This window comes from Kryptolebias marmoratus, linkage group LG21, assembly GCF_001649575.2.
Source record: "Kryptolebias marmoratus isolate JLee-2015 linkage group LG21, ASM164957v2, whole genome shotgun sequence".
NCBI classification, from domain to species: Eukaryota; Metazoa; Chordata; class Actinopteri; order Cyprinodontiformes; family Rivulidae; genus Kryptolebias; species Kryptolebias marmoratus.
The window spans coordinates 7609035-7622661 of NC_051450.1; the positions used below are offsets into that span (position 1 = coordinate 7609035).

At 38.0% G+C, this 13627-nt stretch overlaps 1 protein-coding gene across 1 annotated transcript in view; it reads right to left on the bottom strand.

Annotated features, from left to right (window-relative positions):
* Positions 1-13627, bottom strand: part of cubn (cubilin (intrinsic factor-cobalamin receptor)) — a 63448-nt gene that overhangs the window by 15168 nt on the left and 34653 nt on the right. The window contains exons 37-50 of the mRNA XM_017414114.3: positions 13114-13319; positions 12704-12885; positions 11261-11453; positions 10051-10245; positions 9395-9541; positions 8848-9038; positions 7569-7734; positions 6600-6774; positions 6180-6358; positions 5244-5453; positions 4994-5134; positions 3712-3896; positions 1624-1795; positions 823-1026 (exon numbers count right to left, since the gene is read on the bottom strand). Of these exons, the coding sequence (XP_017269603.1) occupies positions 823-1026; positions 1624-1795; positions 3712-3896; positions 4994-5134; positions 5244-5453; positions 6180-6358; positions 6600-6774; positions 7569-7734; positions 8848-9038; positions 9395-9541; positions 10051-10245; positions 11261-11453; positions 12704-12885; positions 13114-13319 (2546 nt within the window). The remainder of the gene's footprint in view (positions 1-822; positions 1027-1623; positions 1796-3711; positions 3897-4993; positions 5135-5243; positions 5454-6179; positions 6359-6599; positions 6775-7568; positions 7735-8847; positions 9039-9394; positions 9542-10050; positions 10246-11260; positions 11454-12703; positions 12886-13113; positions 13320-13627) is intronic.

Sequence of the window (13627 nt, forward strand, 5' to 3'; positions counted from 1 at the left end):
TACAGAGTGCTCTGATGACCACTGGCACCATTGAGACATTGATTCTCCACAGCTTCTCTATTTCCTCTTTCAGCTCTTGGTATTTCTCAAGCTTCTCATGGTCCTTCTTCCTGACATTACAGTTGCTTGGGAATGCAACATCTATCACCACCGCTTTCTTTTGTATTGATCACCACAATTAGCCATCACCTGTTTGTCAGTCTAGACCTGGAAGTCCCACAGTTTCTTAGCCCTGCTATTCTCCACCACCTTAGGTGGAGTCTCTCACTTTGACTGTGGGACCTCCAAACTATACTCCTCGCAGATGTTCCTGTACACTATTCCAGCCACTTGGTTATGGCCTTCCATCTACGCTTTAGCTAAACTTGAATCTGTGTTTCTCGAGGACTCTGAGGTCCTGACTTGCTTTGGGAGTGTTTGGTCTTCACTGAGCTAGTTTGTTTGTGCAGCTTGATGAATATTACACTGCTGAGAAACAAATAAAAGGCTGCTTTGTTCTGATCTACTTTGATGATGAAAACTCTGAGACCTATTTGCAAGAGGTGTGTATACATATCCAATTAGACAACATACATATATTTAAACTACTGTTCCAAATTTAACGTCATCTGTTTGTACCAGATCATAAAAAAGAAAAGTCACAAATACAGATGGATTTAGGTATATTACATAAACTCCCAAAACATATTTGTTCATATTATTATTTGTAACACATATGGGCAATTAATACTTTCTTATGACACTATTGTTGACTGTGATTCTTAAAGTCCACATGGTAATTGTTCCACTTTCCAATGCCAGTACATCTTTAGAGAGGCTTACCTAAACGGAACAGCAGGAAGTCTGATTGACAAGTCTGATGGTTTTCCAGATGCAGGTCTTGAACAATCACCACGATTGAGGAATTGACGTGGCGTGGGTTTTCAATTAACCACTCACAATTAAGGTTGTTACTGTAATTGGACACTTGGTAGCCAGGTGAAGTGAAATTCCCTCCTGCTGGATTGTTCAGAACTCCACCACATACTAAATGGAAAAAAATACAATAAAATGAAGTAAAATAAATGGAAAATGAAAAGGAAGCAAAAAAACTAAAAATGTCATCTAAAGCACCCTATTCAGCACACTAAATGCAATGTTAATATAAGAAACATATTTTATTTAAAATTTTATAAATCACTTTCACATCAATGCAATTTTTCAATACAAACTGTATTCATGACAATATGTCAAAAGTCAAAATTACATTCTATCTAACATTTTTTTCAAGTGCTTATCTTAATGTAATTATTTAAAACAATTCTAAAACTTGTCCCTTTTTATTTTTTTTAAATAAATAAGTACAATCTGGATTGTAGTTTGTGCTCATGTTGAAGTTCTGTGTGATTGTTGGCCCAGAGGCTGCATTCTAAAAGAAGACCCAATGCTCCATTAGGTGCTTCCTTTATCAAATGTACCAAAGTTTGGTGGCCTAAAAAAAGGCACAGTTTGTTGTTTTAATCCTGTTTAAGATTCTTAAGAACTTATCAACGTATTACATATAACTATGGATACGATAGCTTTATAAAAATTGCATAGTAAACAGTCATTAAGTTGATGACTTTTCAGAAAAAAGTATCTTACCTGCAGACTCTTCAGAAGAGTAAGTAGCCATAAAGCCACCGCTGGATACAGATGCATCAGTGCGGAACACAATAGCCATTGTATTACCGGAGGAACGCACTTGAGTTCCTTCTGGCACTGTACCACAGAATCGCTGTAGCCGTGGGGCATCTGCAGCCAGCCCATTCAATACCTAAAACACACAGCATTTTGCATATGATATGGTTTGTCTTGATATGGCTTAGTAGTCATTTCTTCAAATTTTCAAAAATGTAATCATAATTTATACAGTTTACAGTATGATGACCTGAGACCTGATGTGATGCGATTTGTAGACAGTGACTTGAACAAAAAGACAGGAGGAGGAGGTAGAGGTGGCAGAGATGTTTGGTCTTTTATTGGAATGAACCAAAATGGAGAGGATTAGAACTGAGTCCATCAAAAGGGACAGCTCAGGTTTGGAGACAAAGTTAGTCAGGCTGGGAATGTTTGGGCATGTGCAGAGGAGGAACAGTAAACATATTTGACAAATGATGTGGAAAATGGAGCAAGAGGAAGACCGCAGAAAAGGTTCATAGCTGTAGTAAAGGTGAATATGCAGAGGGTTGATGTAACAGAGGAGGATGCTCGGAGAGGAGGAGATGGAAGCAGATAATCTGATGTGGGGACACTCTGAAGAGAGCAGCCAGAAGAAGATTACTGCTAAATGAATTATATTTTACAAGTTACTACCATGTAGTTAGTTTATTTTCTACTTTCACATGGTTTTTGGATTTTATTTTATTATTTTTTTAATGCTGTCTGTTTTTATCTGTATTTAAGGCCCACTAATTTTAGCATATTCAATAGATCTCACACAGCATCTTTGGTCAATGTCTAGTTGATTTCTTAAACAACTGAAGTTGACTAAAGTGCTTTACACATTACTCAAACAGAACGTTAAAATAAAATAATTTAAATAGCAATAAATAATGGGGGTGGAACAGTGGCGCAGGGGTTATAGCTGTTGCCTCACAGCAAGAAGGGGACAGGTTCGTCAACCAGCCTTTTTGTGTGGAGTTTACATGTTCTCCCTGAAGATGTGTGGGTTTTCTCCAGGTACTTTGGTTTCCTCTCATAAACCAAAAACATGCATGTTAGGTTAACTGGTAACTCTAAATTGTCCCTAGGTGTAAGTGAGAGCGTGAATGGTTGTTCGTCTCTTTCGTCTCTATGTAGCCCTGTGATGGCCTTGGCCCCCGCCTCTCGCACAGTGACTGCTGGAGACAGACTCCCGCTCCCTGTGACCCTGAATGGAAATGCGGGTAAAGAAAATGGATGGATGCTTCTTTTCTTAGCTGCTAATTTCAGCATCTGTTTGCTTCTATTGTGGGCGTTGACTTGGAATCATCTCAGTCAAAATACATGGGCAAAATGGAGTCAAAGGTTAGGTTAGAGGTTGGTCTATGACATCATAGTTTTCAAAAGGTGCTCTTTGGGTCATCAACACAAATATGCAGGGGTGGTGTTTCAAGATTTTCTAACTTTTAAACTCATTTGCAAAAAATGTCATTTAGGGGCACCTAAAACGCTGTTTCTGTGTGGAGGTAAGACTGAATCCAAAATATGTGAAACAATTTCAAATACAGAACAGAAGTCCAGTTGTTTTTTGTTTTTTGTTTGGAATTACCATGTCCTGAGAGACTGAGAATCTACACTAGGATATGCAAGGCTGAAACAAAAAAAACATTTACATATTCACAAAACCTGTTTGTGTGTGGACGGGGCCTGAGGATGATTCATAGGAACTGTTCCTAACCAAACAGCAAAAGAATCAGTGGTTTTTGAGAAATAATTTGAAAATGCTTTTTGCTGCTGTCAGAGAAAACAGCAATAAAGTAAACCAACAGTGTCATGCAATCATGTAGAGGTTTAATATTAACTAATGTAGTGTTTTTTCAACAAGTATGCTGTTTTTGAGAAAAAGTTGTGTCATAAGCATGAAAAACAATAGGATAACAATTAGAACATCACTTCAAAGTTGACTAGACAACCCTGTAACTGTGTATGCTGCTGTTAGAATGATCTGAGACAAAATAGTTTTATTTAATAATGCACAAAGGAACTCACATCCACGTAGTCATACACACAGGAAGTTCCGGAGCCTTCCAACCGCATATCATTGATGGTGAGTGTGACCCTGCGGCCTGGAGTCACCACCAGCTCCCAGCGACACACTCGGCTGTGTGGATATAAATTGGGATAGTTGGGAGAAGAGATAGTCCCTGACGGTGCGTTCAACTGTCCTCCACAAGCTGCAGAAAGAAACAAAAAGATACAGAAAAGAAACAATATAATTTTTACTAAGCAAATTCTGATCTTTTCAATAAATACCCTGAGAAGTAAAATATACCAATTTTATTGGAATTAATATATTGAAATACTTTTCATTCAAAACTATAAAATCCTGATCCATTCAAATCAAGTCCAAAATACAGTCTTTTAAATCCATAATCCATTAATATAATGCCAGTTTGTAAAAAGATGTTTTGCTTAGAAAACTAACAGATCTTGTTAAAAATGTACATCAATTCAATCCAGAATGTTGAGTTAGCACAGGTCTCAATCTGGCTGAAAAATGAAAGAGACTCAAAATGGCAAAATACAGACAAAAAACCTAGCAACAGAGAAAGCTAACCACAACAATAAAGATTAAAATAAGTGTTAAAAGTCATAGCTTTGTCTTGTTTATTCTACTTGATTTTGGACTGGTTTTGCTGAGAAACGATGGGTTGTGCAGCTGTACTGTAATACTAATGGGATGAACTCTTTTTTTGCATGGTACACCAATGATACCTGGTTGTTTGATTTCTGATCATGCTAAAATATTTTTTAATATTTTAAAATTGTTAATGTTTAAAATTCCTGTTAATGACCAAACTTTAATAATTTAAATTCTAGGCTTTGTTCCTGTTTATTTCTATACATTCCTGTTTATTCCCATGGAAAGTTTCCAACTTTGTAAATTACTGGAACTATACAACCCTAAATCCTATTAAGGTATAAATAGTTCTTTGAAGAATCGATAAAAATTGGTTTAGAGATAGGAGCTGAAAGGCACAACTGCCTCTATTTTTGTGACTGAATATTACGAGTACCTGCTTGATGAATCTATAGTCTAACTGCAAAATCAGAATTTAAGTTTCTCTAGATACACTCAGGTCAGTTTATTTAGAAAACCAGGTGACACCTATACAGCTACAGACATAAGAGAAATATCTAACTATAAAACCAATTATAATAGCCTAAATAACTTTTCATTTTTACTGCATATAAATAAATATCTAAACGTTGGTGACAATATTTTGTAGTATTGCATGATATTTTCTATAATGATTTGAAAAGATCATACCTTCGATGCTAGCTTCAAACGACAGCTTGAAGCCAGCTGCATTTATACTGTTGTCACTCACAAACTTGACATAAGCAAAGCTGTCCGATGTGTCAACAGAAGCTGGCAGATTATTTCCACAGTGTCGACTCAGCACACTCCCTGCGCGAACAGTGCGATAAAAGGAAATTTGTCATAACTGTCTCATTGTCTCTACACAGACTGAATATGTTGTGTACTTCAAAATGAAGTGTGCCTCTTGCTTTCTCACCTGAAGCATTGTATTCTCTGATCTCCACAAAGTCAGCAGTACATCCTGGAGAGTCCTGCAGGTTGAAGTTCTCGAAGCTGAGGGTCAGGTAGTGTCCGGTGGGGCCCTCGAAGTACCACTCACAGCTGGAGCTATCAGGATAGTTAGAGCCTGGGAAGCCAGGGCTTTGAACCACACCCGAACTACCCATGTAGGTTCCTCCACAGCTGGCTGTGAAGGAAAAAATAAAACACAAAATGAAATGGCTATGAACGTCCTCCTTTTTAAAGCAAAACATTTTTTTTTATAAAAGAAATCTCAAACTTTCAGTGGAATCAAACCGATTAGAGAAGAACGCTTGGACTTTATTTTTGTTGTTCTTTGTACTTTGGATTTATTGATCACTTCATAAAGAAGGTAGTAATTTGGTGTATTTTGGTATTGGTATACACAGATGATGTTGCTTTTGCTTTGATTAAAACAAAGGGCATTATCTTTTCTTAGGGTTGGAATTGTGACAGGAACTTCTGTGTTTTATGTTACTCTTCAACAGTATAAAATAAATGCACAGCTAACAGAATTAAACTAGGCTGGTGGCCACTTCTGTGGCTGAGTTTGTGCCGTGTTGTGGTTGGTTGGAGTTGCTCAGAGAAAACTCCTCCACTCCAATTAGCTGTCAGTGACAAATTGTAAATTAAGTGCACATAAAACAGCTTTTTTTGTGGCCAATCAAAGTGCCTTTACCCTGCAGGCCACGTTCAACCATTCAAACATGGATTCCTACAGCACTGTTTGCTTTGATTTGTTTTGAAACCATAAGTCAATCAGAGCTGAGGAAGGCAGGGAAGGAAAGCTAAAACTTAAGCTAAAACGAAGAACTAGGTTCATATTCAAATATCATTTCCTGAATTTGGAAAGCTGATGATAAACTGTGTGTAATGACAATTATTTACTTACCTATGGAGTATTTTGCCTTAAATCCTTTGTGTGTAACACTGTGATCAGTACGAAACCTAAGCAGCATTGAAGAACCTGTGGAATGTTGTGTAGATGGCCTGGTGTTCCCACATAGTCGGGAAACTAAGTCAGCATTGATTGTTGAGCCGTCTCGGATTTCCAAGTAGTCATAAAAACAGCTGAGGGAAAAAAAAGGAATACTGCATATAAGGCAATTATTTCCCAGAGAACTGAAATCATCCAGTGGGACTGACAAATGAATTTATCACAGTTGAAACATGTTGGTATATTTAAAGGCATTACAGTGGGCGTAATTTAGAAAACACAGATAAAAGCAGAACATATTTGCAATCCAGTTTTTAAACTTAGAATAATCTTTTAAAACTGTAATTAAAAATGTAAATAAAGTTACAGATATACCTGGTTGTTGGCTCAATGTAGAATTCATCTTCAAAGTCAATTTGGACAGCTTCCCCATTGGGCACAGTAATCACCCAAATACAGTCAATGTTCATGGGGTAGTTCTGTGGATAGTTGGGTGACGTCAGGTAGCCAGGCGGATCAAAATCATTCAGTTCAATGAAGCCTCCACAAGCTGTGGAAAAAATCATACCTGTGTGAGTTTGGTCCAATAAAATCAAATGTTCCATCTCATCTAAAAATCTGCTCATATTAACCTAGTTATCAAATAACAATATATTAACCCATTCATCCATCCATTTTTTCTTTTTTGCCAGTTTTAGGGTCAGGAGGAGCTGGTACCTATCATTGGGTGGGAGGTGGGAGACACCCTGGAAAAGTCACCAGTTCATCACAGGGACACAAAGTCACAAACAAGTTGAAAAACAATCATGCTCTTATTCAAACCTAGTTTAGAGTAACGGCTCTCAAACCTTTCAGTTTGGGACCCTCAAAATAAAAGTCACAGACACTCGTGACCCAAACCATTACTGGTTGCAGGGTACAAACAGTGCTAATGAACCATTTAATGAAGAGCCTTATGAACCATTTTATTCTTTTTATCAATTGAATCCTGCTTTTTTCATCTTTGTGTAGCATTTGGAGCAAAATGTGCCATTGGCAAGCATTTTTATAGTGAATTTGATTTCTGCAGGTCTTCTCAAGACCCCCCACTTGGTGTTTTACGACCCACAGTGGTGTCCTAATCCCATCTTTGGGAATCACTGATTTAGAGACACCAGTTAACATCACAGGAATGTCTTTTGGTCTGTGGGAGGAAACTGGAGTACCCGGAGAAAACCCAGCATGCATGGGGAGAATATGTTAACTCCTCTGTGAGGTGAGAGCTCTAACCACTGCCACGCCATACCACCTATATAATAACTAAAAAAGAGCGAGAAAGAGAGAGGAGAGAAATAGGAGTCGTACCCTGACTGTGGGCTTCAAAAGTCAGTTTAAAGCCAGTGGCTTCATTACTTGCATCAGAAACAAAGTGAATAAAAAGGTGGTTGTCAGTAGTCTGAAGGAGGGATGGAGGACTTGTGCCACATACACGCCCCAGAAGTGGAGATGAAGCATCTGGACCATTTCTGAGCTGTGGAAATGAAAGGTAGTAAAAATTAAATAGCAATGATATAAAAAATACTGACTGATCTATGATTTCAGACAGAGATTAGTGAAAACTGAAAATAAAACCCAATTAAACCTCAGATTAAGCATTAATATTGATGCAATTAAAGTATTTTTCTGTCCATTAAAATGTCACTTTAATAATCCAAAAACACTTAATCAATTAAAAGTCCAGCATTTCTTGAATAAATGCATAAATCCCATTGCCGTTTGCACCAAAGTTTTAAACTAAGATTATCTTATAAAATGATGGAGTTTTATCCATCCATCCTCTTTATTTTCTTGTTCCACTCAGGGTCACTCAGGGTGAGCTGGTGCCTATCTCCAGCCATCACTGTGCGAGAGGCAGGGGACACCCTGGACAGGTCTCAAGTCCATCACAGGGACACATAGAGACAAATTAAACAAACACCTGTTCACTCTCTCACTCACAACTAGGGACTATTTGGAGTTTTCAATTCACCTAACATGTATGTTTTTTGGTCTGTGGGAGAACATCAGAGTACTCAGAGTAAACCCACACATGCAGAGGGAGAACATGGAAACTCCACACAAAAAGGCCAGGAGGCAAACCCGTTTTGGTCTTACTTTCAAAATAACATTATGCACAGTAAACTCTGTAAGCAAAATATCTCATGAACTACTTGACAGTTTTATATGAAACTTTTAGAAAGTAATCATAGATGAACATCTACAACTAATTAATTTTGAGAGTCAGACTAATTCAATATTTAACATTAGCCAATAAAAAAATGTCTGTAACTTAGTCAGTTATACAGATATTGAACTAAAATTTGGTGTGGTAGTAACTGAGAGTCATTAGCAACACGTAACCTGAGCGTGACATCTCAGGATATTTCACGATATTGCACATGACATAATGTTCAAGGTTTGACCAAAGCAGCTACAACCCCATCATCTCTCAAGATCAGATAATCTCAGTCTAATTATCTGTCCCCAATTAAAACAACCAGCTAAATGCTAACACATCTAACAAAACAGCCTCTTGTAGCAACAGAATAGTTAACCTGCTATTCATAACTGTCTTATATGACTGTCTTGCAAAACTTGAGCTTACTTCCAGGTAGTCTCCTGAGCTGCATCCAGTTCCAAAGCCCTGAATCTGGAAGGGGCTGAGGAAGGTTACGGAAATCCTAAAGCCTGGTGTAACCATCACATGCCAGATACAGTCCAGACCAGGCATGTAGTTCTGGGGATAGTGAGGACTGTTCACCACACCTCTGTCTACATGCAGGAGGCCACCACAACCTAAAGAAGAAAAAAAAAGAATACATTTTAGGCCTAAAATTTGAAAAAAATTAAAAATCATTAAAGATGACAGATAACACATGATATGTCTATAATGAAGTTCTCAAGAACAAAATTCTGGGTGATACAAATGTATTCTAGTTTTAAAAAATCAAATATGATATAACAAATATTATATTCTATTTACATAACAAATAGAATAGAATAGAATGATCCTTGTCATTCAGTAAATGAGTTCACATTGTTGCAGCACCAACAGTGCAGATCAAAATATACAAGAAAGTTCTTAATAAAAATAATAAGAAAAAAACAGCAACATCTATGTGAAATGTGTAAAATAAGAAATATTTTAATACCTTTGGAGTAGGAGGCATTGAAGCCTTTACCGCTGATAATGCTGTCTGAGGAGAAGTGAATGAACATGGAGTCTCCTGTTGAATGGAGAGAACTCGGAGGCTCCCGACCACATGTGGTGACCAGTGGAGGCGATTGGCTGGACGCGCCTGAGAACATACAGTCGCACGAAGCAGAGCATAACAAGAGCAAGGAACAAACACACAAACTAAAAGTCCTGATAGGTTTGGTTCACTGAGATCATGTGGATAACAGCACATGCCTTACACTTACACAGCACCTTTAATCTGATCTAAAACATATTTTTTTTTAGATCTAAGCACTCCTGCAAACATGAATTATCGATCTTACACTTGTTTCAGATTTAACTTCACTCAGTTTCATCAGTTTTTCTCTTTGACTTTTCAGCAGATATTTCACATGAAATACAATTATTCCTTGACAGACAGAAGCTGCAGTGTACAGACCTTAAGATGGTTTTGTCTAAAGTCTAAATCAAATAATTTAATCTTAGATAAAAATAATTAAACAGTGATACAGTCAATACAACACCTTCCATAATTATGACAAGCTAATCAAGATTAGTAAATGGTTGTGTTGCAAGTTGTATTAGATGGGTCTGACTTGTTTGCTGTTGTTGTGTCCTGCTGATGCTTACCATCTCTGACAGTAAGGCTGTCATAATAACAGGGTGGGCCCTCCATGTCGAGGGACAAGATGTTCAGCTCCACAATGGAGTTTGGAGAGCGGATAACCCATGTGCACTCTTGGTTAGGAGGATAGCTTTCAGGCCATCCAGGAGAAAAGAAGAAACCAGGAGACTCTCCTGTCATTAGCTGTCCACCACATGCACCTGAGACAGACACACACACACACACAAAGTTAATAAATAAAAGTAAGTTACACAAAAGGTGTGTTTTAATGGCCACCGTATAAATTAGCTGGGTGTAAAAGAGCATATGAACAGGTAAAATAAACACATAACATATAAGGTCTTTCTTGTACAAAATCACCACCAAAGCACCACAAAGCCTGCCAATGATTTGCTTCCTTATAAATCCCTCATATATCAATACAAACAGATCAGTCTAAAAGGGAATTTAAAAAATTCAGTAGTATGATAGGAAAGAGGTCCTCCTTCACGTCCCACATTTAGGGATTCCGAATGTCCACAAATATTCCTATTGCTTTCCGAGCGCCTCACTAACAATTTCCTTTATTATCCGAGCAGTAGCCTCATGACATTAGGTAAACTAATCAATTGAATGTTCATTTTTATTGTATCCTGACTGTCTTCATGCTGTAGACATAACAGACTTGACACAACTGCAGCCTTTTGGACTGGGATCTTGTCTGTAGCAGTCCAATAACTTTGTGAGACACAACAATTTATTAATCTTCATCACTAACAATTTTCTTTATTATCAGGTTATAGCAGCTGCATGGTGCATATCATGCTGATGTTGAGGAACATTTCAGGAAACCATCTCTGTGTGACAGGTTCCACTGCCTTTAGATCTGGACACAACTATAAATATAACATTTATTTATTATTTATGTCATTTTGGACTGTTTCTTCTCCTTAACAGCGCTGCTGTTTTTACTATTGTTATTATGACTGTTGAGGTTGCTTTTTCTAGATACTGCTCTGTTCTCTGATTTCTTTTTATTTTGTCATTTTTAGTACCATTTCTTTAGTTGTGGATTTAATTTCAGTTTTGGTTTTGTATTGTCTGCTGCTGTAATGAACAGTTCCCTCAGGAGATCAATAATGTACCCACCCACCTGCCTACATAGCGATCCGTCCGTCCATCCATCCTGTTTGTTTTATGTCTACGGTCATACAGGGAGGAACTGTTGTGTCTCACCTGGTGTAATAGTCGGTGGTGGTCCAGAGTCTTGCACAGCGGTCCATTCCACAAGGAAGCCTCGTCCTCCCACCACTGAATCTGTCTGGAACTGAAGGGTGACGGTGCTTCCTGAGCTTCTAAGTAGGCCAGGCAGGGTCAGACCACAGAATGTTCCAAGTGGATAGTGATGAACATTTGGTCCATCGAATATCTGGAGACAAACAAAGATTTAAAACAATAGCCTCTGCTGTTATCATCTCACCTGTGTTTGTTCAGGGTTGCATTCTGTGTTTGTCACAGTGATTGTCTGAATCATTTCCTTTTTACACTGGTAAAGGCTCTCAGTCAGCCCGCCAGTTATAAAAAAATGTTTTTAAGAAACACGTTTTTGCCACAAACTCACCTGTCTGGCCTCTCTCCTGTCTGATTTCTCTTCAGCCCTTAGAAAGATGTTTCAACCATGCACAACCTTCTAACGTCACAGTAAAGCTGTCACCTTTGAACTCAGGGGGTTATACTGAGGTAATTAAACAGCTTGTGTGGAGATGGGTGTGGGGGACTCTTATTTAACACTACAGGAAGATCTTATATCACCTCCACCTCAAAGTTTGATTGACTCTTTCCTCTGAACTCAAACAGATGAGTAAGAGGTTCAAACGTTTTTTGTTTTTTTTCTCAGCTTCGAAGTCAACAAATCACCATGTGAGCTCAGCACTAAGTCTGTTCTATTTTAAATAAATGTGACATGGGTAGAGACTCACAGCTTGAGGGTCGTGATGTGTGATCCTAGTGCCTGACCCGTATGTCTGAATTGCTGCCACAGTTAAAGTGGAGCAGACTTCTCCAGCGGTAATTTCACCAGACAAAATCAACTGACTGCAACTTGATAGTGATAGTTTTCAAGTCAACAAGAACTCTTCAGATGTTTTAATCTGAAGATTTCATGGCACAAAATCTTGTTCCATCTCTAAAATATGCTTTAAAAGCTGTTAGGAAGCTAAAGAACGACCCAAACTGAAAATAAACTGGCACTTTTGTCAAATCGTTAACAAAAATTGCCTTCATGAAATGCATTTTCCCTCAGTATGTGAAACCAACCAGTCTGACATACTGAGTTATAGAGATGTGACATTCAGGAACAAGCAAAATCATTTGAATGGCTCTTTAACAAGAGTGAGAAGAGCTGAGTCGCAGACAATACAAAGACATTCACATTTTTTTCCCCCTCCTCATGTTTTCCTCCTCAGATGCAGCTTTTTGAAAGTAACAGATCTGCGAGATCCAGATTCTTTCAAAGAGCCATCCAGTCTCTACTGAGTTAACCTGTACAAGGTTTGTCTAAAAGAATAGTTTTTATGTAAATGATGTGTTAAACTCTGATTCATTTTAAAGGAGGCAGTAGATCTATACAATTTGTCATTCAAAACAACCTAGTTATTACTACATCGCACATAAGCTTACTTTCAGATGGTCATAGTAGCAGTCGTACAGATCCTCTATGTCAATGTCCAAGAAGCGTATTTGAACGTAGCTTGTTCCCTCCACAGTTATGGTCCAGTGGTAGTTGGCATTATTGGGGTATGTCCTCGGATACAGCGGGGATGCAATCTGACCAGATTCTCCCGTCACATCAACACCATACACTGAGGAACAGTGACACAGTTAAAGGTTGGGTGTCTCTGTCATTCCCACAGTCAGTTTTACTTGTTTTTACTTTCTAGTAGTGCTGGCAATATTGGCAAAATTCTTCCATTATGCAATTTTTGAAATCATATGCTGAAGACACAACAACCTTCCAAACCAGCCACAGTAGTTTATTGCGTATATCAATAAAGAACATTTTAAACAGCCTTTCACAATGGAAGACTTACAGTGTGAGAAGGTGGCTCTGAAACCTGCTCCACTAACTGATCCATCTGAGACAAACTTAACCCACAGGATGTGACCGATCACAGAAGTGTAGTTGGAGGGGAGAGAGTTTCCACAGAAACGACCAACTACAACTCCAGTGGAGTTGCCTTCTCTGATTTCCAGGTAGTCGTTTTGACAGTTTGAGCCTCCCTGGAGGTGAAATGCACTAAAAAACACAACACACACACAATGACTAGGACTACAGTTGTAGACAGTTGTTGTAAATATAAGCCATAAGTTACCTAAAGCAATAGTGAAACTTGTAACTTTGCAGAGAAGATATACATGTAAAGACAATGACTTCTGATGGCTAATGTGGATTATAAGATTTTATGATTATTTTAATTTTTATAGACTTTAAATGCTCATCTGGCTCTCAGAGTTTACAAATGACTCCAGTTCAATTCATACCTTTACCAAATAGTATTTTGCATTTTTGGTCACTTCATACACATGCTCCCAGGTGAAAAATAA